This window comes from Tachypleus tridentatus, chromosome 9 (genome assembly GCF_004210375.1).
Source record: "Tachypleus tridentatus isolate NWPU-2018 chromosome 9, ASM421037v1, whole genome shotgun sequence".
In the NCBI taxonomy this organism is placed as follows: Eukaryota; Metazoa; Arthropoda; class Merostomata; order Xiphosura; family Limulidae; genus Tachypleus; species Tachypleus tridentatus.
Window position 1 is genome coordinate 106,601,816 of NC_134833.1, and position 25,302 is coordinate 106,627,117.

Here is a 25,302-nt window from a genome sequence, read left to right on the forward strand (position 1 = left end):
CTGGGACAGTGGATAAGGGAGATGTAAAAAAAAAAAGTGAGAATCCTTCTTAGAAAACTCAAATGGCTCGAGTGTTTGTGGTAAAAGTCTCCCACACTTATGTGATCTGTGTAGCCACTAGTAACACTTACATTGTATTGGGTGTCAGTGAACAATGGTAATCACATGTAGCTGTGGTCCAAAAAGGAGGAGCCAGTAAAAGAGAGATGAAAGAGAAGGAAAGGAAACAGAAAATGGAGGAAAAGTTGGGCCAACAACAAAGTGTGCAATCTAGTAGATTGAACATAAAACTCCAAAGTGTCTGGAAATCCACCAAACATTGTAGATCTCTCTCATAAAAGGGGCTGATCAAAGACCTTGAAAGAAATTTAGGGGTGGTGGAATGTATATATCAGGGGTTCCCAACCGGTGGGTCACGACCCCCACAGGGGGTCGCAAAGTCTTGGCAGGGGAGTCGCGTAGCCTTGTTAGAAGTAGCTTGGGATAACATTAATTTTATTTCATCAATTACATTTTCATGCTCTTACATTTTTTTTGTTTCGATGCAAAGCAAAACGTGTGCTACGTTAGTTCAATGTCATTAGGTGATATTATGGGTGTATGTACACATGCCTGTGTGAATGTGTATGTGTCTGCAACTGTATGTATGTGTGTACTAGTGAGTAGCGAGTATGTGAGTGCACGCGCATGTACGTATGCTTGTGTGTCTGTTTAGCTGTGATTAAGTGTGTGTGTGCTCGCTGTCGAAACGTGAGTCACATGTCCATTGCTAATTGGTGGATGACGAATCGCGCGACTGGCCACGCTCCCTTCCCTCCCAATACTTACCCAATCATTACTCTACCTGCATCCCCCACAAGTAGTCAGTGTAACATCTACAGTTGCCAAAGCGTTCATTATTCAACATTTTTATTTTATTTTAACAAGGAGATAAGTAAGAAGTAGAGGTGAGTTGTGTCCGTGGCTAAACAGCGCAGATTCTCAGAATGCTACCTCAACATTGGCTTCACCACTGTGCTCGCCAACAAAGGCATCGAGAAACCACAGTGTGTTTTGTGCCATGCTGTCCTGAGTGCAGAGTCAATGAAACCATCAAAACTCAAGTGTCATCTCGAGATGAAACATCCAGAACACGCAAAGAAGGGTTTGGATTTTTTCAAACGGCATGAATGGTGTCTTAAAAGCCAAAGAATCGATAGAAGTGGGTCATTTCAGCAGCAGAGTGCAGCCATAGTAAAAGCTTCATATGAGATTGCATTCGAAATTGCTAAACAAAAAAAGCCTCAAACGATTGGAGAAACACTTCTTAAACCCTGCATGATGAAAGCAGTAAATCTTATTCTTGGAGAAGCCAGTGCAAAGAAGATGCAGCAAGTATCCCCGTCAAATAATACAATACAGAGGCGCATTTCTAAAATGTCTATGGATGTGAAGGAACAGGTTTTGACTGAAATCAAGGGTTCCCCTTTGTTCTCCTTTCAGCTCGACAAGTCAACAGATGTAAGTTCATGTTCTCAGTTGCTTGTCTTCATAAGATACATTAATTCAGGTGACATCAAAGACAAATTCTTATTCTGCAGTGCACTTGAAACCACAACAAAAGCTGATGATGTCATGGAAAAAGTTTCAACTTTTTTTCAATTGTAAAGATCTTCAATGGGAAAACGTGTGTGGGGTTTGTACGGATGGGGAACTGGCTATGCTGGGATTGAAATCAGGATTCCAGTCGAGAGTGAAGAAGCTAGCACCTCAAGCAAAGGGCATCCACTGCATGATTCACCGATATGCTCTCGCCAGTAAGACTCCCCCCTGCCTCTCTGCAGGAAGTGCTTGAATCTGTAATCAAAATTGTAAGTTATGTGAAGACTCAAGCACTCAACACTCGCCTATTCAAAGAACTATGCAAAGACATGAATGCTGACCACGAAGACCTTCTCTTCTACACAGCAGTACGTTGGTTGTCGAAAGGAAATGTTATTAATCGTGTCTTTGTAATGAAAGATGAAATAAAGCTATTCCTGGAGACTCAAGAAAGGAAAGATCTTGTAGCTCACTTCGAAGATGAAGCATGGAATAAAAGGGTTGCGCACCTAGCCGACATTTTTGACCAGCTGAACAAGCTCAATTTGAAGCTTCAAGGAAGGGAAACACATGTTCTCCTTTTTCAAGATAGTCTTCGGGCCTTTGTTTCCAAACTGCAGAACTGGCATCGGAAAACCAATCTTGGAAACATCACTATGTTTGAAAAAACTTTGCGGAGTGACGGATGAGTCTCAGATCCAACTGGATCAGTTCCTCAAGGATGAGGTTACCAAACATCTTCAGTCTCTAGAAAAGGAAGTCAAGCGTTACTTCCCTAAGCTATCACAGGAACAGGAGGCCCTGGTAAGGAACCCATTTTGTACTGAACTTGATGTATCCAGCATCCCAGATGATATCCAAGATGAATTTCTGGATCTAAGGAACGACTCTTCAGCTCGTGATCTCTTCAAGGTGAAATCCGTGACTCAGTTCTGGTGCGCTATGTATCAGTCATACTCCAAAGTCAGCATGATAGCTTTACGTGTCCTTGTTCCATTTGCTTCTACCTACTTGTGTGAGGCAGGATTTTCCACTCTTGTCAATATAAAAAACAAAGAATAGGAACACATTGGATGTTGGAGATGACATGAGACTGGCTCTAACAAATGCTCAGCCACGAATTTCAAAGCTTACTGCTGAAATGCAACATCAGGCATCTCACTAGCTGGGTTGGATAGCTGTTCAAACTTATGTTAATATTATTTTAAGAAATATATGTTCTTTTTGTGAATTCAGGTTGAACCAATGTGATTTAATTTGCTAATTTACAGAATTTTTAAATATTTTTTTAGATGTTTCTTTCCCTCTCCTTCACAGAAAATAAAAGAAAAATTAAGCTGCTGATAGTAAGTCCTAAATAGGGGGTCACATTGGTTTCAAACTTTTAGGTAAGGGGTCGCGAGTGCCGAAATGTTGGGAACCCCTGGTATATATCAAAAAAGAATCCAAACCTAAGAGATCCCATTAACACAAGAGTCAAGTGTGGAGGGAAAAGGTGAACAAAGTTAATCTGAATAAGCTGGTGAGTAAGGGGGAATGATCTTCTACCAAAAAAGCCCTCGAGCCAAAGACAGAAAGCCTCATACAACATGTGACTGGATGACCAATAAGGAAAGAATGTTGTATGAAAGAAATAGTGGCAAACAAATTATGGATGAGAAAAGCACACTGAAGTATTGGAGTCCAAATCCCAAAGGGTAAGAAGTGAATCCAATTGTTGTCCATTGAGAAAGGGTTTTCTTACTGATTATATGCAAATGCATGAGCCTCTGCAGTATATATGGGGCATGGCATGTTAACACTCACACATAACTGATCTGCAAAATGTTTGGCATAGACCCAAATATCAGGCAAAGGTGGAAAATCAAAAACTCAGAACTAGAAACTTAGAAGCTGCAGTTAATAAGGAAGGGAGGTTAGATTACCTGGGGAACAAAGACAAAACACAACAAATCCGTGATATCAAGTCTATAAATGGTGACTGAGGTCGACATACTTTAACAGACTGAGAATGTGCCTGCATATTAAAGGAATGAAGAGGTGAAGCTGTCCAAGTTTGCATTGTCATGATCTAAATCTTCAGGTAATAGTAGAATTACTTGTAGATTGGGAGATCCCTCTGCCTGCATGAAAGAAGCCATCTCCCCACAAACTACAGCTAATACTTCCTCCATTGATAATGTTCCACCTTCAGCCACTGTCACAGGTTGTTGAACACCAGTACCATCTGTACCTATTGTAGCCATAATAGTAAACTGTGAATTCAAAGATACTGACTACCAGTAACTTAGTGTGAAACAGTATTCACAATCAAATAAAGAAATACAACTTGACAATTGAATACAAACAATATCTTGAAATGCAAAAATAAGTGACTCAATATTTTAAAAACACACTAAAGAAAATAATGTCTCAAATCAATCACTGTTATGCCAAACTGAGTGATAAGTAATTGTATCAGAAGACAGTGGAAACTGAAGATGAGGATATGCATAAAGACCCAAGTTGGATCAATTCTGACTCAGGAGAATTACTGCCAGAAGTACAGAGACTAGGACTAGTAACCAAAAAATATGGACAGAAAAGGGTTGAAAATAGGAACTTCAGAAACATCAGAAAGTTCAAGAACTACTCAAATTACCATAAATTCAAAGCTCTATAAACAAGCTCACAATCAGGTTTTGTTGTCAATGTCCCAAATACCTACCTATTAGTTAATATAAGAAACAACAGTGTAGTTGTCAGAATACATCATAACACGACATTCAGAGAGCTGCAACAGTAAATAGTGGCTAGTCCACCAAACTGACCACACCTCAATAACATGTATGTTAAAGACCACTCCTCATGAGATCAAACATTAAAAATGATAAGGGTATTCAGAGCCACACTCAGCCCTGCTAAAAAACATCTCTGAATAAATTCAAGTCTGTGTGAAATGGGGATAATGAATGGTGATAGTCATGTGGAAACATTTGAGTTACCATCATAGACAGAAGTAAATTGATGAAAACAGAGAAGAATAAGAAAGAAGTGGATTATTCTTTTGCATCCAATTTCAGTTGACTCTAGTAACTCAGTAAAATATGCTGGATCAAAAGAAAATGTGTGGAGAAAGAAGATAGTCTAAAGAGGCTAGATTACCCAAAAGAAACAGAACTTCACTCATAGCAAGAAAAGGAAACACGAGAGCTTCAGGAACAAGAAGTTTTGATATTTCAGAAATGCAAAGGAAAAAGGTTGACCCCACTCAGCAAACTACGTAATAAACTTCAAAATGAATGATACTGAAAAAGAGTCAATATTGCACGAGCAACAAACTCCTAAACGAAAAAGGAGGTTGAAGCAAGTGACATCTACCATGATTTGACTAGGAAAGGAAAAATGTTGATATAGTGGTGAAAATGCAGACCAGAATGTATTCTCAGGACATAGTTGGAAAAAACAAACAAACAGGCTTGAGCAATAAAAGGAAGATAAAAGTTCCTTAGATAAAAATCTGTGTGACACAAGTTTTCTGAAAATAAGTCCACATGTGGACAATGTCCAAGTACCAAGCTCCCATAGGATCAAGGTTAATGAATCATTCCAGAAATAGCTGATCTCCAAGCTCCATGATATTTTAACAGCATAGTACAACACTGAGGAAGCACAGAGAACATGTTGGTTTGACCTTCTGCAATAAAACCATTGTGGTTGTGATGCAGAGCCTCAAAAAAAAGGTACAGATTAAAATATGCCAAAAAGATAATCCTCATGCTGAAAGAAAAGTATCTAGAGATTACAGTTTAAGAAAAGGAGTATTCTGATCACAGGCCATAGAGAAGGAACCTGAAGTTCAGAAAGGATGTGGCAATAAAAAATCAACACAAATCTGAAACAGAAAGAATCTGCAAAAATGCAACTATTAAGCAAAGATGGAAAGAGGGGGAAGAAAAAAATCTAGTCTTAAGGCAAAAGCACAAAACTCAACTGAAAACTACCAGAAGCAATTTGAGTTAAAGAAATAATGTCACATGTACAGTTACCAAAGTAGCTAAGAAAAATGGTGAATGTTATCTGATCTTTGTCAGGGGTAAAAGAACCAAAGTTAAAGCAGTTTGTGGGAAGTTAGTCAAAGTTATCCAAGACAAGACAGACCAGAAGCTACAAATGCAAAAAGCCCCAAGTCCTGGATTTGACATTATAATGTAGGATAGAATCAACCACGTGATGTACAATGGCAATAACATTGTACAACATCTAAGTATCTTTAGCTGTTTCTTAACACTTTTGCTACATGCATCTACTTCTGTGCATGACATAACTTTTAGTTAGTTATATTCAAAATTTAATTAAAGTATTTTCTCATTCTCATATATAAATAAATTTGGCATAAAAATGTAGCTAATAATAATAAGTTCATAGTTTTATATGAGAATATTAAAAAATCCTGAATTTCTCTTCGTATGAGAATTATGATAATCTTTACTCAACACATCCCCTCTTATCAAATTTATTCATCACCCCTTCAAGAAATATGCAATTTAATGCAACTTATTATAATATTGGCAATGCATGGGAAAAGTGTAATTTTTATAACCTTTAATCTTTAGTTACAGAGCCATAATATAGAAAATCAGACCTCTCTTGCAATATCCATTTGTAACATCCTCTTTTGCAGAAATTGATAATATTTCTCTCTGACATTTTACACCATATTGTTTATAACCAATAGAAAGCCAAGATTGTCATCTATCAAGTGATGTATTACATTATACTGTTTCCTCTAAGTTGAACTGTCAATTTCATTTTCAGTTCAAACTTGATTCCCATGAGGAACACATTGATGGCTCTTGTTGAATAGTTAGAAAGCCAGAAAAATTGTAATACTTAAGGGGCATTGTCTGATTTATGCATGTGATTACTCTGTTACTTATTAATTATATTTTATTAAATAAAAAAATTATGTTATGCAGTAGTAGCACTATTAGTATAAAAAAGTAGGGTTAAGCATCATCAACAATAGACAGCAAAAACAAAAACATAAATATACTTTATTTCTTGCTTTTCATGTGTATTTTTAAAATTATTTTTATAAAAGTATAATATAAAAACTAGAAACTTTTAGAGATATATTAAGTAAATATAAATAATAATTTTTCACAAGGTATGCTTGCAAGCAAGTGGCTTGTGGGTAATATTTTATAGGGTCACATAAGCTCCATGTTCACTAAGTGATTTATACATTTCATAGCAAAAACATCAGTTTCATGGTTCAAAATACGAGTTAAGCAATAAAATTTAAGCATAAACAGATGTATTCTGTTACATATTTAAAGAATGGTAAATAAATGTAGTTTCATGTTACAATTCGAAATCATTCTATAAAGAAAAAAAGGGTAATTTAGGTTCATTTCAGGTTTTTTAATAATTATGAAGACAGTCAATTGACCAATCTGTTATGAAGTTATGGTGGAGAAAATTAATATATAAAAAGTTTTACTGATGAAAAACTTTGAAATATATTTAAGATGTATTACAGATTAAGCAAATTAAATATATTTCACAAGAAGAAAACTATTTTTGATCTTAACATAAAAATCATTTGCACTTGGAGTAGTCAACACTGACTCCATATATTCATGTAGAAATGCTTAATTAATATAACTTCATTAAAAATTCTTATTTGTTTTTAACAAATGACTCTTTAATGATTATTGAAAGCATGCAAAATTTTATGAAGATACACAACACATATTAGAAGTTATAGTATGAAAACTATAAAGTTCAATTTGGAATCACAAACATTGATCAGTTTTACTGAGCCCATAACAAAAGAGTTAAAGAAAATAAGACAACTCACATGAAGGAGAATCTGAACATTTGAAAGTTACAGAAACATGGATATGGGAATTTGTAGCTTAGAACATCCACAAAACAAAATTCATTTAAATTATTCGTATAATTTAAATTTAACATTTTTTTATTTTTCAATCCTTTTCACTCACACCAACAACAAAGAACATATCAAGAAAAATGAGATTTTAGTTTATATAAAGTATTTAAAAAGAGTACTTCTCATGTATAAGGTATTGCCTTCCCATTTGTGGAAAAGTCTAGTCTAATGCTGATTGTATCACAGACTAATGCAAAACATTATTAAATTCAAGGGTGGAGTTTTGTTTAAAGGCTCGGTGCATGTTTTAAAGCTTTTTTGTAATAACTTGAAGTATTATCTACCTGTTTTATTCTTTGTCAATTTTTTTCTTGGTAAGTAGCATGATTTGAAAAGAGGTTAGTTCATATAAGTTAACTCTACGTGATAAGCATTTTCTTAAAATTGGTTTACTCAACAAGATACTAAACACTAACTTAATATGGTTATTATTAGGCTAGGCTCTGTGTAAAAAAAGGAAGTTATATGGAGTAAGTAGTTAAATTAAGTAAAATAGTAAAAGTTATAGTTTTCCTCTGCTACAAAATGTGTTTCTGATAGTTTGAACATTAATAATAAAATACTGTTATTTATTACAAGTTTTTGAAAATCTGAATAATTGTGAATTTATAATGCTTATAACAGAAGAGTATGGTACATTAATACTCTAAATACATATAGACACGCACCACATCTATATAAACTAATGAACCATATATCCTCTCATCTATAAAAATACAAATAAGAATATTTCGGGCTCTTACTTTTGGATTAATTATTCTTGTTGTTTGTCCCTCCATCTGTATAATCAATTCACTGTTCATTTCAATTTCTCTGTAAAGTAGCAAATCAATATTTTTATATTTTAATTTTTCTTTTCTTACATACACAACAAGCATTATTATTCAATTAAATATTTCTCCACACAGCAAGATGGCTTGTTCAACACTTCATTTTAATAACTGTTTGTGATGAAACATCTAAAAAAAATCTACCTTGCTCATCATTTAAATGCATTTATGTTATAATAACACATTTAAAATATTAATTGCAGTACTTTTATTTTTCCATTGTAACAAGTTAAAATAAATCTTCTGTATTTTAATTACTCTCTGTGATAACAAATATATTAAAATGAGCTTTGCCCTCCACTTTAACTCTTTATGTTACACTGATACATTTAAAACCAGTATCACTATCTGGAACACACTAAAACTTAGGGCAAAATTACACAAGCAGTCAGCCAAAAAAAGATGGCTTCATAATGCAAAATTAAGCATCTATAATGGATTAATGTGCCTAATGGAGGAGGTGAAAAGTTCCTAAGCCTTAGGAAACCTCTATAAATGAAAAAAACAAAAAAACACTCAGTGTCTGCAAGTAGAAAAGTATAGTAACCAGAAGTTCATCCATACATCCAAGCAACCAACAAAATGTGCTTTATTTCTATTCATGTTCTTTCCCTTCTACCTTTACACTTTATAACATCATCAAACATGTATGGGAAGGATACAGTGTTGTTCAACATGAGGTGTATGACACACTAGGTTTACCATTAAGTTCAGTAATTACTGTCATTCCTTTGTTTGTTAAATAATACTTTGTTCCTCCTTTTCATTTTGTACTTGGACTTTTGCCTGTTAGCTGTGACATCAGGCACAAACAAAAAACAGTACCCAATACAGCAGTTTACAAGTTTTATGCCAATATCTCCACACAAAGAAGCTCTGCAGTTCCATAGTTCACAAGTAGTGAGACAGAATACTTGGTTTCTGAATTCTATACTTGAAAGTACCAATTGTAAGTTTGTATAATAAACCATAATTTGTTCAAATCTACGAGTTGAGATTACAGCCAACACCACAGGGTGCCTTAGGGAGTCTTGCCTGTCTGTTTTTGATCCTATACTCCATTGTTGTTTATTACACTACATTACTTTCACTTCTAAGGTTAACAATACTGTAGAGGTAAATAAAAAAATTAGTAAAACGACTTAAGTAAAAGGTTACTAACCATGAAAATGACCATATTTCTGTTTCTCCAAAGGAATCAAAAAGGAGATAAACAAACTGTGTAAAACTGGAAAAAAAAACTAACTACTTTGAAAAAATTAAACAAATACAATATATGTGTTTCAAACATACAAACTGTATGTGAAGGCATATTTAATTATTTAAAAAAAGTACTACAGCTTCAGTGCATTCAACTTTGAAGTGTGCTAGGCTTAAGAAAGGTATTCTGTTATATTTGTGGACAATAGAACAAGAACTTTTTGTTATTGGTTGTGCTGATTATAATTTCTAGTTAAAGGTGAAAAGTTGATGAAATATACTGTATTGATAGTGAAAAATTTATTTCCTATAAATATGAAAGCTTAATTATATCCACAGGCTTACAATAGGCTGAAATATAATAACAGCTACAAATATATAACTGCATATGTTATATTCTTGCACAAACACTTTGTTCTCTTCAGAACTAAACACACATTCAACATACTGTCATAGAATTTATCAATGATAGTGCATGAAATGTTCCTTCAAATTCCCTGCAGCATGTAACAACTCTATAGGTTATTTTATTCATGCACATGCAGGTCAAAATTTCCTTATGACATTTATATTTAAGCTGCATGTTTCCTCTCCTGGTAAATTTTCATTATGTTTGTCATATGCTTAAGATCTGTCTGTCCTTCACTACTGTCAGCATGTCATCATTGTTTAAAAAGTTTCCAATACCACTGCAGAAGATACCACCCTACAACTGTGTATATACATAGATAGATTCATTCCCACATTTCTTTTTAGCTGTTTAGTTTTTGTTAGTGGTACAGTCTCTTATTTCCTTCATAGAATATTCTGTCATTCATTATTGCTGAAAATGGACTCAATGACAAACAACTTCACATATTGGGCCTTCTCATCCTTCTATTTCATTTTCACTTCAGCCTTTTCTTTTAGTTGTCTTTCTACAACAAAGGTTTCTAAGCAGCTTTATGAGCCAAAATATTTCTTACTGTTCTCAGTGATGTAGACAACTGTATACTGTAGCCAGGCTATTAACCACATCTCTAGTGGAACATCTGCTATCTTGCAGGATGCATAAAATATCCCTACATGCTTGAGATTATTGGTGAAAAGTTTGAGCTTTCTCAAATGAATAGATCTACTATAAATGGCACCAATTACCTGAAACTATAAAACATTTGATATATAGAACCTAATGACAGAAGTAGTTTGGCTTTAGCTTTTCATGTAGATTAAACTTCATCATCCAAAACAGTGCTTCTTTCCTGGAGGGTGTGCAACACACACAGTATGAAGTTCAAAGGTGATCACATACTTAGTTATTACTGACCAAATAAAAAGGTATAACAATGAAATGTCACATGAACACATTACCTTGAACACTTTTCTCTACAAAACATTATGTTAATGCACATTATAGAAATAAAATTTGACTTACCTTTGATTAAAAGGTCGAACCCTGACTGCCACTTTTACAGAAGCCATGACATAAGATGCTAGAACACTCAAACAGTAGCAAATATGATGGGAAGAAATTATAATGGTTGTATAAAATATTTTCTATAAGGAAATGGAGGAAAAGAAAAGGAAGTTAAAAACAATTTTACGAGGACAAAATCATAGTGAATAGCAGAAAATTTTTTTTGAACCAAACATTTGATATGAAATAATATAGATTCAAATGTTGAAATGATGGTTTAAATACAAAATATAAGTTTAATTATTGCATTTATAAGTTTAAAACAGTAAACCATAACCACAGCAAAGCCAGACGTTTGATTAATACTTCCTGATTTCTAGTTTACCACACTTAAAAATGCAGATTTCAAAAATTAAAAACTGCACACACACACAAATATGAACAAAAAATAGCTTATAACTGCCTCTTTTAGTACAAAATATTGAAAGATTTGTCTGTAGTATAATATTTAAAAAATATTTAAAAATTATTGTGCTATATTTTTCCCCTTATCAAAATTACTACAACCTCTGACAATGTTGATGTGACTAATCACTTTGTTAAGCATGCTTATTCATTCAAATACCTTAAATTAATTAATTTTATCTATATAGTATGCATCTTTTCCAGAACTAAAGTTATAATCTTCCTATACTGAAACTGTATTTCTGATAGGTCCTTCCCTTTTCTCACAGGATTAGCTATTCTTGTTCACTGCTGCCCTTTATATGCAAACTTTATTACACATGCCACAAACCTTTAGCACCTCCCTATTAGAAACAAATTATTCCAATGCATCTCCCATGAAAACCGTCATGTGTTGCTTCTCTACCAACAGGAGTTTAGTATACTCTCATACCTATCAGAAATACATTTTCAGTACAGGAAAATAATACCTTCTGATATTGTACTTCCCTCTTCTCACAAGATTAACTGGAATCCTACATTGATTAAGAGGAGGGACTGGTGCAATGGAAGAACAGTCATAACCCCCAAAAAAAAAAAGCATTCAAAGAATGCCTCTGTAAATAACAGATCTGAATAGGAAAACCATTCCACTTCTGATCCAAGTACATTTTTCACCAATTCATGGGATGTGTAGAAATCAAGATTGGAAAGGAGAGAAGCACATCTGAGTGGGAGAAAATGTGGTAGGATAATGACCCTAACCAGTGAAAGATATAGTAACTCAACTGCACAATATGAAATGTGGGTAGAAGAGGATGCATACCATGGTGTAGAGTGGTTAGGGTATGGTAAACCATACTTAGTAAAACAACAACATCCAAAATCTCCTCTGGGGGGTGGTACCAACATCTACATGATGACAGGATAAAGATCACATTGTTTTCATCTCAAACCTAAGAACCAAGGAACTAACAACCACTCCAATTCCTGGATATTACACAGTACTAGATCTGAGATATCAACCTGGGAATTTTACAACTGGTATCAAAAGGAAGTCAAGTGCATGCAATCAACTTCCACAACCATGAAACAGGTTGGGACCATTCAAAGGACAATAACATCCATATAATTAGAGAGAAAAAGGGACAGCCAAGGACAGAAATAATCCCATGTATCCCTGCTGTGACCCAAAATACAAAAGGAGGAAATTGAGGGAGGAAGATAGACAACCCAAAACCTATGTGAGGACTTATGTTGACTGGATCACTCAAAATCTAAGATCAATCTGTAGGGTACTGATATTCATTGGAGGATAGGATGAGAGCTCCCAATTGAAGGGGTGAACTATATTTTGATGTCTCACTATGTTGTATTGTTAATCACAAATCAAAGGATATTACATTATCTACACTGACAGAACACCACTACCCTACACTGAACTGAATGGTTATAGCCATCTTACATGGAACCCATCCAAAAGGGTATCTCCATGGTTGCCTGTCCTAATAGTTTAGAACTAGTTAGTGATAAGGGCTCCCATATTCCACTAGAAGAAAATGGAGGCTGAGAATGTAGGAACACTTATACCCAAGTGATCACAAATCCCTATTTTGGGAAAAGCAAACCATACCAATTTATTCAATCAAGTCATGGCAAAGATAGGTATCTATCCCCTTCTGCTTTACCCATGAAATTCGTGAGTGGTATGATCTGAAATTTGCCAATTTAGGAGACAAAGGAAGCAAATATCATAAAGTTATTCACATACAAGTGATCCTGCAAATCACTTCATCTCAAAGGCGAGCATGCAACGCCATGGAAAGGAAAGAATTAGTCAACATGATGTACAGTGCAGATTTACAGTTAAAGAATACCTGGTCAGGCAACATATACAAAGAGAAGATAGGTACTGTGGTAAAATGTGCATGTAACATCAATTGCAAAACAAGACAGACTGCTGATGCCCACAGGCCAAAGAACGAAGAAAATATGCCTTAAAGGACAGGTGAAACAAAGAATACAAGAAAATAGGTTTGAATGAAGGTAAACTGAGGGATCAGAGAGCCACATTAATATTCCAATCCTGAAGAGCAGATCAACAAATCTGGAAAGAACAAACTAACATGCAAAAGACATGTGCAAGAAAAGCCCTGCAGTAATAGGAAGATAAAAGGTATAGGATAAAGGTTGCCAATAACCGAAAACCAAGGAGACCAATGACCCCCAGATGAAAAACCTCATGAGTAACTCAAAGAAATTAGCAACAGTAGGAAGAGCAGCAGGAATTCCTCCAAGCCCAGGTGTGAAAAACATTCCACTTTCACCGATACTCTTCCATGGAGGAAGGACATAAGGAATAAGCCAACTGAAAAGCTATATAATGGGAGGAACCAGAGCTTCTCACCAAGGGCCAAACAAAGCCAGGTGAAGTTCAAGTGGCAAGCCAGTGACATGGGTTGACAATGAAGGAAATGGTACAGGAAGGAATAATTGTTGTCAGAGTAAATGAGAAAACCATGGTTTAGCTGGCCAGTAGGAAGTGATTAGAAGGACCTGCAAGAAGTGGAATGGAAAATGGAAACAACATAATGTAGCAATAAGATAAGAGAATAAACATACAGAAATTTGTATAACCAGTCCTAAATGAAGGCACCTATAGTCAAACCCTGATAATAAGGTACCAGGGACCAGAAGAAGAGCAAATAGTAATTTAGGATGGTGGCAAATGCACTGAGACAAGGAAAACCCCACAGATTGCAAAGCCACTACAAAACAAGAGGACAGTAAATCCTGTCATGGAAAGAAAGACAATCTTTCACAAGGTTGTAAGCACTCAGGCATGACATGCAATTAAATAAATATATTGCATGTAGGCTCAATATAGGAGATCCAATGTATGAAAACAGAGATTTCGACTAGGTGCCACATTGGTGATTGATATAAGCTGCCACTGTTGAACTGTAAGAATGAATCACTACCAAACAATGTATGGCAATGAGAAAAAAGTGATCCAAAGCTTGATGAACAGCTAGGATGTTGATATGCAAAAACAATTCATCAACAGACCAATAACCTGAAGCCTCCTGGTAATTAGCTAATGTACACTAGCCCTACAGGGATGCATCTACAAACAGATGTAAATCTGGATGAGAAAGAAAAAGTGGGACACCTGTCAATGCAAGTCTTTTCCAACCACCAAAGGAGATCATCGACAAGGGAAGAAGAAAGTGTTATGGGAGCATCCAAGTGATATTTACCAAAATATCATTGATCATGCATAGTCTACTGAAGGGAGCACACATGTGCATGGCCAAGGGAGGTTAAAAGTGTCAGAGAAGACCACATCCCTAAAAACAACAAAATGTTGCGTGCAGCAAGTAAGGAAGCAGACAGGGTAAAGCAAACTGACAATTCCATAGAACTGAGTCAGAGATGAAGGTTTGGCCAAATGCACAAGGTATTGTGTAGGATGCAGGAATGGCTTTTCCAATTTGATCAACTAACCTACCCAAGCAGCTTTGAGAAGGAGCTGATAACTATGATTGGCTGACTTCTATTTCAAATGGGCCAAAAGTAGCCAGTCATCCATGTAAAGTTGATTGATTGATTGATTGATTTAGTGTTTTATGGCACAAAGCAGCGAGGCTATCTGCGCCAGACATTCAGTAAAAATGTAAAAATAAATAAATGTAGTAATAGACATAAATGGAAATGAAGGTAAAACAAAAAAGTATAAAACCAATGTTGACACCTAGTCTACAATGTTAAGATAGAAAGCAGAGTATAAGAAGTTGTAAGGTATTTACTCTAACAAAAAGGTAATGATCATAACCCGCCAGGAAGACTAACAGGTAAGTTCAAGAACTACCGTCAGTCTCCTGAAGTTGGTCTTTCCAGTCCTGGTTCTGGGTTATGTGTCATAGCAACCAGTATCAAAATGTAAAAGAATAGAAGTTTTAAAAGATACATAGCAAAATTGTAACAATGAGTAGCCAAATGTCCAGTAAAAAGATAAAAGTCAAGTAAATGGAGTAAAATTTGTAAAAGTAATTGAATATAAAAGCAAAACGGCAATTAAAACAGAAAATGGCGTAAAAACCAATGTTGACATCCAGTCAACACAGTTGTAAAGGACTACCTGTAGCAGAATGGTAATGATCATAACCCGCCAGGAAGACTAACAGGTAAGTTTAAAAACCACCATCAGTCACCTGATGTTGGTCTTTCTTGTCCTGGTTCCGGGTTAGGAGTCAATATGGGCAGTACTAAAAAGTAAAGTAGTAAAAGTGTGAAATGATATGCAGCAAAAGTATAATAACAACTCGCCAGGACGACTAACGAGTGGTTCAAATGGATAGTTCAAACAGTAGCGTTAGTCACCTGAAGTTGGCCTTTCTAGTCCTGGTGTCGAGTTATTTAATGTTCTGGCCATTGTCCAATGTCAAATTGAAGGAGAGAGATTAAAACTAAAAAAAGGAACCACAATTAAAAAGGTGTAATGAATAAATATGCAACACTTAAATGAGATTAAAAAGATCAATGGCCATTAAAAAATTAAAAACATTATCAAGGTGGACAGAGTCACCATCACCAATAACTCTGTCCCTGTTACAGACTGACCCTGGGAAAAAATATGTTTAAAATATTGCCGTCATTGAGAATTGTAATGATGGCAAGAAAGTAAAACGTGGCTGATAGTGATTTGAGTGTTACACAAACTACACATTGGTGCATCAATTCCAGATAAAAGAAAATGATGAGTTAAAAAACTGTGACCAACGCGTAGCCTAGTGAGAACAACTTCCTCCTTCCGAACTTTATGGAAGCTAGATGGCCAAAGTCCAATTGTGGGTTTGATTTGAAAAAGTTTGTTGTCGCGTTGCTCACTCCAAGTGGACTGCCAGCTGGCACGGAGCCGAGCCTTGAAGACAACACCATAGTCCATGTACGGAATAGGCATAGGAGTGATGGTGCTGAAGCAGACATATTTAGCTGCCATGTCTGGAAGCTCATTCCCACGGATGCCAACATGGCCTGGTATCCAGAAAAACTGGATTGAAGTAGCTGCTAATGAGAAATGGGCCAGTCGGTTTGGAATATCAGCGAGAATAGGATGTGTGCTAACGTGTAGCAATTCCAAGGCAAGTATAGAACTAAGTGAATCAGTGTAAATAGTGCAGTTGGAGTACTGCTCAGCTGCAATATGATCCAGGGCAAGAGATATGGCATACAGTTCAGCAGTAAACACAGAAGCTGTAGAAGGGATTCTGCGTGCAACTACTGACCCATAGCAAACCATAGCAGAGCCCACTGAATTACCTGATTTGGAACCATCTGTATAAATGGGAACTGAATGATTGTTTGAAAGATATTCATTGAATAAAAGATGGTACTTCCAATCTGGAGTATCTGCCTTTTTTAGGTGACTGAAAGAAATGTCACATTTGGGGGCTGTAATAAGCCATGGTGGGATGGGCCGACCTATGGAATCTGCAATGTTATCCAAGGACAGACCCAAATCATTCAATTGCGCCCGGATGCGAAGGCCAAACGGAGCAATGACAGATCGTCTGTTCTGAAAAAGTACTGCCCACCGAGGAAGGAAAACACATTTCCAGGTGGGATGCTTTGGTAGGCGAAGGTGTAGAGAAGGTTCATGAGATTCAATGTATATACTTTGAACTGGAAAGGTACGGAAAGCCCCAGTGCAGAGTCGAAGTCCTTGGTGATGAATGGGGTCCAGCATCTTTAAGGCGAGGGTCTGGCAGAGCCATAGACCATTGATCCATAATCGAAGTTTCGATCTAATAAGAGCACGATATACCTTTAACATTGAACAGCAATCTGCCCCCCAACTGGTAGAAGAGAGAACACGGAGGATGTTCAGTGCTCTTGTGCATTTGACCCGAAGCTGCTTCAAGTGTGGTATAAAGGTCAGTTTACAATCAAAGATAAGCCCCAAGAACTTGGTCTCCGAGACCACTGGCAGCAAAACTTCACCGATATGAAGTTCAGGATCAGGGTGAATACCCCGTCGACGGCAAAAGTGCATGCATACAGTTTTGGAGAGAGAGAAATTAAAGCCGTTCGCCAGAGTCCACTTCCGTACACAATTGAGGGCAGTTTGTAGTTGGCGCTCAATATATCTCATGTTTGACGACTGACATGAGATGTGAAAATCGTTGACATACAGCCCATTCGTAACAGTGAAAGGGAGTTGTTCAGTGATGGCATTTATCTTTATACTGAAGAGTGTAACACTCAATACACAGCCTTGAGGGACTCCAAGTTCCTGTACAAAAGAACGGGTAAGTGTCGAACCAACACGAAGTTGGAATCTTCTGCCCATTAAAAATTTTTAATAAACATGGGTAGATGGCCACATAACCCATATGTATGGATGTCTCACAAAACGCCATACCTCCATATTGTGTCATAAGCCTTCTCTATGTCAAAGAATATTGATACAAGATGTTGGCGGTTGAGAAAGGCTTCTCTGATAGATGTTTCAAGATGAATTAGGCGGTCTGTGGTGGAGTGCTGTCGACGGAACCCACACTGGGTGGGCGAGAGGAGGTTGTTTGATTCAAGGAACCAAACAAGACGAGCATTAACCATCCTTTCTAATGTCTTACAGAGACAGCTCGTCAAAGCAATTGGACGGTAGTTTGAAGGAATCTTGGGATCTTTCCCTGACTTAGAGAAAGGTAAAATAATAGCCTGGCGCCAGGCATCAGGAAAAACATTCTCCTGCCAGATCCAGTTGAAAACAATCAGAAGGACATCAAGAGAAGCACGAGATAGATGGTGCAGCATGTCATAATGAATATCATCAGGTCCAACAGATGTATTGGCAGACCGATGAAGGGCCATTTTTAGTTCCACCAGGGTAAAGGGACAATTATAGTCAAAGAAACAGTTCGAAAGGAAAGAGGTGATTGCTCTGCCCAAGTCTTGATGGCCAGGAAGGTGGAGGAACAAGGAGAAGTGCTAGATACCCGGCAAAAGCTTTCACCTAGAGTGTTAGTGATGTTCCGAACATCAGTCACCTTCTGACCATCAAAGAGTAAGATTGAGAGGGGGACAGAATTGTAGTGCCCATTAACCTTTCGAATCCTGTCCCATATGATCTTGGAACTGGTGGTTGAAGATATGCTGGTTGTGAACTTAATCCAAGATTCCTTCTGGCTATGACGTCTTACCCACCTAGCATGTGCACGGGCCCGTTGGAAAGCAACCCAGTTTGAAAGTGTGGGATATCTACGAAAAGTATCCCAGGCCCGCTTTTGAGTCTTCCGTGCCAAGTGGCAAGCAGGATTCCACCACGGACGAGGATATCGTGGAAAACGTGTTGAGGTTTTAGGAATACACTGAGCAGCTTCATGTGTAATACAGTCAGTTACCGCTGCTACACAGTCGTCTATTGATGGCTGATTTACGATGGCAGGATCAAGTTCTGCGAGAGCAGTGAAAGTGGACCAGTCTGCCTGATCCAGCTTCCACAGGGGCACGCAGGTAGGGTGGCATTGACCACGGCCAGTCTCTCTCAAAAGGATCGGAAAATGATCACTGCCTAGTGGATTACTGTCAACCCTCCATGAAAAATGGGAGAATAATGAAGGGGAGCAAACTGAGAGATCAATAGCAGTAAACGACTGACTAGGTGCATGAAAATAAGTGGAAGAACCAGTATTGAAAAGAGAAAGATTGTGATCAGAGAGCATCCGCTCTACAGATCGGCCCCTCCCATCAATAATAGCACTTCCCCAGAGGGGATGATATCCATTAAAATCCCCTGGGATTAGAAATGGAGATGGCAATTGTTCAATGAGAGCATCAAGATCTGATTGATCATATGTCTCTCCAGGGGACAGGTACAGAGAACAAACAGTGATGGTATGACCCAAGGAAACACGGATGGCTACAGCCTCCAAGGGTGTGTTGAGTGACAAAGACAGGGTGGGCACGTGTTGATCAACCAACAGTGCCACCCCTCCATGTACTCGACCATCACACAAACTGTCATTTCTGTACAGAGAAAACTGCCAAATGGAGACAGTATCAGCAGTTTTGAGAAATGTTTCTTGTAAAGAAAGACAAACAGGATGGTAGGAAGCAATCAGCGTTTTGATATCATCCAGATTAGAACGTAAACCTCGACAGTTCCATTGTATCAAGGTGGCCATTTTTTAAGAACGGGTAGGTGAAGTGGCTGGAGAACCCTTCGGTTTACGACCACGTCTTTTTTCTTTACTGTCTTTAGTCGGAGGAGGTCTATCAACCTCCATGGATCCTGCTCTGGGTCGGGTGGGCAGGTTTTTGTTATTGGAAGGGGAATCCAGTGACTGAGGATGCGGACGAATAATTGTTTTGTCTCTTGTGGTGTGAGAAAAAGATGTATCAGAAGAAATGCCTGTATTTGAAACTGAAGGACGTGGATCTTGAGGTTTGTTGGAAGGTATGGGAGGAACAGAGATGGGTGTGGAAGTCGATTCATCAACCTTTTTTTAACCACGGAGGTCAAAAGGCTTTTCATTTATTTTGAAAACAATTCTCTTGGAGGCACAGAGAGATCTGTCTGCACTCCCACTGTAGTTGTGGAATGAAGTGCAGCAGCATATGTCCGAGATGGAGTTGTGGACAGCAATTTCCGAGCCTCAGGATAACTAATGTTATGTGTCGTTTTCAAACGCTGCACCTCTTTTTCCTCCAACCATTTTGGGCAAGAATGAAAGTAAGAGGGGTGAGAAACATTGCAGTTTACGCAATGTGGGTTCATGTCACAGTCATAGGCATCGTGGTCCTTGCCTCCACAACAAGCACATGTCAGGGAACCATGACAAGATGTCTTTGAGTGGCCGAATCTCTGACATTGGAAACATCGAAGAGGGTTTGGTATGTATAGCCGAACCCTGCAAATGAGATAACCTGCCTTGATGGTGGCAGGTGCACGTGGTGAAGTAAATGTTAAAACGAGGGTATTTGTTGGCAGTGTAACTCCATCTTTGCGAGTGGAGATGCACCTCACTGCAGAAACTCCTTGAGTGGAGAGACCAGCGAGAATCTCTGACTCGGGAACGTTCTTCAAATCCCTTTCAACAATAACTCCTCATGAAGAATTCAAGGTAGCATGGGGTGTAACCTCAATAGGAATATCCCCAATTGCCTTTGAATTCAAGAGGAGTTCACTGTGTTGGGATGTGGATGTTTCAACCAATATGTCACCAGATCGAAGTTTCTTTACTGACTTTGGAGAGCCAGCAAGTCCCTCTAGTCCATTTTGAATAAAAAAGGGGACATTTGCCCTAAAGGTTTTTCCGAAAGAGAATGTAGTATAAGAAAATGAGGTACGTGTGTTATTGATGTTGAAGATTGCTGTTCTGAGTATTCAAGATGTGGTCACTTACCCATTGACTGTTTTTTACAATTTTATTTACATTTTTTGGAGGATCCATAGGAAAAAGAAAAAATTTCGGTACCCACTGACCCCACCCACCATGGAGCCCTACAAGGGGACGCACTACAAAGTCATGCAAGGACAATGCAGCAACGCCAGGGTTTCGTGAGCACTATACCCAAACACCAGCATCAGGCACAATGTCCACAACATCTGTTGAGAACTTCCAACACTGGTACTTGGTTGACTCTAGCCCAAGTGGACCAGCCGATTGACCCAAGGGGGGCCACCCAAAGGCTGCCCGTCTACAGGAATTCGAGGCCAAAGTGGTGTGTTAGGGTTGGACCCCTCAACCACCAGGATCCTCTCCTCCCCTTCACGGGTCGCCACACACGGCAAACACATGGGTGGATGTTTAGATCCCAGAGAAGGTAACCAGATAGAACAGAACCTTCCCTGGGAGGTCCCCTCACCACGTACAGGAATCCACACTGAGGGGTCCATGTAAAGAATGGATATACAGCCCCAGAGCATGAAGATGAAAAGCAAAATCTCTCGCCACCAAAAAGAAAACATAAAGAGCAGAAATCATTCCAACAGATAGGGTGCAAAATTGGTACACCACCCCTCAATGGATAAACCAAAGATAAGGACAAGATTGTTCTGAGATGGAAATAAGCAGATAAGCATAGAAGATGTCCATGGTAAAATGTGGGAGGTGAACAAATCTATGACAGGCTTCCAGTCCCTGGGTTTCTTTTAGAACAACAACCAGACAAGAGTGAAACCCCAGTGAATGACATGGAACTGGTATGATAGCTAGGTGGGTGAGGAGGTCCTGTATCACTACTAACAGATGCTGGCAAGTTATGGGATCCTGAGGAGAATGAAATGACACAGATACTTGGAAAAAGAAAGCTGGAGCAAGAAATAACATTTCAAGACCCTCTCACAAAACCTGAAGGACCCAAACATCGATGATTAAAGGATGCCCCCAATGAATGAAAGCTGCAAGCCAAGCTTCCATTGGGCTTGAACCTACTAGATAATCTCTGGAACTACTGGCAGCATACCGTACATCATCAAGAAAAATGATGAGCTGTAGCACCATGAGAAGGAAGGATAGGTAAGGGTTGGAAAGGGGAAGGACAGGAAACCAGAATTAGTATCACATTCAGTTCTGACTGAAATAAACAGGCAACTAGATGAGAAAGGGTAGATTCATGCTTGACAGATGCTACCTGAAACTCCAAGGACTCCGAGACCACATCAAAGACAAAAAGTCTTAAAAATTGAGTCATAATCAAATCCCAATGATAAGGAACAGATAAATGGGTTCTAGACAAATCAGCATCATGGCCTAAAAGATCCTACCAACAGATAAACCACACTTGTAAAGCCAGAGCTGAGGACAACAAACAAGCCAATTGGAAGTAAGGATGGAAATGTTTCCCAAAAATCTTTTATGATTTTGATGAAAATCCTCAGTCAGGAAATAGATTGTAAAAAAATACTGCATCAGAGGTGTAATGGTAAGAAAGAGGTGGAAAACAAGTAGGGTTGAAAAGAATATACTTTCATGCAGTAATAGAGAACACAGATCATAAGATACAGAAACAAGGGATAAAACATCACATACCTTATAAATAAAGTTCTAAGATCTGTGGAAGGCCAAAAAGTATCCTCGGGAAAGATAAGGAAAGGCATAGCAAATTCAGGAGGTGGAAACAGGCAATCAAAGTCCTGCCCAGATTCCACAAGTTTGTTAAAAAGTGGGAAGATGTCTGAACATAGAGGTTAACCCATATAACATTCCATCTCCCTGCAAATAAACATACACAAATCTACCCATAGGTTGCCAGTACCTGAAGTCTGTACTAAAGCATCTGTCGAATATGAGGCACCTTAAGTGATGACATTAACTTAATAATTCATGTTGGCATGCATAATAATCTTTCACATATAGCAGACAGCAATGAACAAAAATAGCTAATCTTATGAACAAAAGGAAGTAACATGTTGGAATTACTATCTAGAACCCCAATAAATATGCAACTTTAGCCTCTGCTATGTCAGTTTAATTTTATTAAAAAATGTAATAAAAACATCTAAACTTTGTTAGGATGTTTTACTTTGAGTTATAATTATTTTAGTGATGAGGTGTATGTTTTTTTTCTGTTTATAAAAATAATAGTAAGTACATTGTGGTGAATATGCATATTCTTTAAAAGACAAAATGCAAACTTTATTAAAGAGGTCAGTATTTACAAGCAAATGCAACATTCCTAAAATGACACCAGACAAATCCTGAAAAACAGAATACTGTCTCTATCATCACTTGTAACCTGCAAAAAGGCATCTTTGTAGTAAATTCTATGCAAGATGGTCAAAATATGTTTGATTAATTGACCAGTAGTCTCAAAATTATGCTTTGTTGCATGATATACCCCACCCCCAAAAAAGGGTCAAATCCAACTTCTTTTATTTGTTTGGTGCATGAAAATTTATAACTGTGCCAATTTTGATCTTTATTGTTGTACCTGTGATGACAGATAAGCCCAAGGTACACATTTTAGGGTTGTTTGACCTTTGACCCTGTAAAATCTTTAAAAATGCCAATATCAAAAAAGTGAAAAGGTATCTAGATGTGTTGGACTGAGGTATAACCCAATCAAGCTTCAAGCTAACCTGCTATAAAATGAAGGAATGGAGGTCAATTGAAAAGTGTTGGGAAGAACAAAGCAAGAAACAATAGAAAAACAATGCATCTTTCTCTGGACACATAACTAGATAATGCAGCTGTTAAAACTGGAACAGCAGCAATATAACATTATAAGAAAAACATTTTGAGTTATGTTGCCTCTACAGCTTGTTTATTTACGAAACAATATTTCGTACATAATCAACACTTTATATGGGGTTAATATATTTCCATAGAAATAGAACAAATTTTTGTCTATAACTTTACAGATAACAAGTCAAAATATTTGAACAAAAATGAAAACAATTATGCAATTATAAAAATATTACATTTTATTGTCAATAAATTTATGAAGTGTTCAGAAAATATTAAATTCAAACAGAAAAGACAAGGTGACTAACCACTTAAAAGTTAAGGTCACAGTAAAAGAATATATGCTTGAATATAAAAAAGGCAGTTTTAAATCACAAATTACAAGTATCCATGTGTTTTTGACTTAGTACTAGTAGTATCTTGCTGATAGGTACTAAAACTTTTAACTAAGTTTATATTTTTAAAAATATCGTCAATATGTTAAACTTTATAAACTTTAAGCTTTGAACTCTGTTGAAATCAACCGTTTGAGTATTAACTATTAATAAAGTATTATCACTCACTTAAAGTTTATTACTACTACTTGACTACAAAATACTAGTACCACTAGTAATAGCACTACTTTTACTAAAAGTAGATTCAGTGGCATTATACTTATAATACTTAAGTCAATAGTACTGGATTGTGTACTACGCACTACTGAGTGTTAGCATTAAATTTAAATCATAATTTGAAAAGAATATAAGACTAATTACAAACACTGAACTCACACTGTAAGGTGTAACCTGTGCAAATGTATGTATATTACAGTTTACTTCAGTATGATGAATTCTTCTTAAATCATCGTATAAGATTTTTTATTTATTTATTTTTTCACCTGAGCTAATATTAATATTAACAACGTTTCCCAACCAAAACAGCGTGAATAAACTGTTTTTCTATTGTAGAACTGTCACGAGCTGCATAAATGATCACAGCGCTTTCTCTAAAATTTTGCTACAGTTATTTTACGTCAATTATAATTATGAGCTGATATTTATCATTTTGTTATAGGGCTGAAGAAGAAATTTTAAACAAAAATACACTCTCACAAAAAACAGATGGTGAAAATAAAACTTCCGAAAACAGCTAAAATTGCACCAATTGAATAAATATATTTTACGAATAGTCATTCACATTTTATTTTTGTGATTAAGTTTGGCGTATTACAATATGCACCACTTTACACATTCAGTCATCTTCATGTATCAATGATTTATATTGATGATACAACGCATTATCAAGCACCTAAACTCACAATACCACTGTCAGATGTTACACATGTTACAAACTGACAAATGCACTGTGGCAATCACACATTACTTTGTTACAAATTAAGTATAATCCAAACTGTGTTTGTTTGTTTGTAATTAACCATAAAACAACGCAAAGAGATATCTGTGCTCTGCATATGACAGATATCGAAAGCTCGTTTTTAGCGTTGTAAATCTGCCAACATTCCGGTGTACCACTGAGGGGTTCCATATTATGTCTAGGTACTTCGTTTGCTTCAGCTAAAAGTTCTGACTGGTTATATGTGGTATCCATACAGATTATTTGTAATTCAGTTGAAGTGTTGAGTTTTGTAAGCGCAAATGGTGTATAATATTTACCGTTTGTTTGGGGGTTACATTTAAAGTTATTCTATCGTGAATATTTCTTATGTCACGGGTGTAAAGG

The 25,302-nt window shown here is 37.0% G+C and overlaps 1 protein-coding gene across 3 annotated transcripts in view; it reads right to left on the reverse strand.

Moving 5' to 3' along the window:
- Klp98A (kinesin-like protein 98A) overlaps window positions 1-24,570 on the reverse strand; it is a 136,157-nt gene extending 111,587 nt beyond the window's left edge. The window contains exons 1-3 of one of the 3 annotated variants that reach the window (XM_076456277.1): window positions 24,354-24,570; window positions 10,964-11,085; window positions 8,263-8,332 (exon numbers count right to left, since the gene is read on the reverse strand). In XM_076456277.1, coding sequence (XP_076312392.1) covers window positions 8,263-8,332; window positions 10,964-11,010 — 117 coding nt within the window. In that variant the 5' untranslated portion in view covers window positions 11,011-11,085; window positions 24,354-24,570. Of the gene's footprint in view, window positions 1-8,262; window positions 8,333-10,963; window positions 11,086-24,353 lie in introns of those variants that run through there. The other 2 variants (XM_076456278.1, XM_076456279.1) reach the window with 2 other exon arrangements.
- Between the last annotated feature and the right edge of the window lie 732 nt (window positions 24,571-25,302).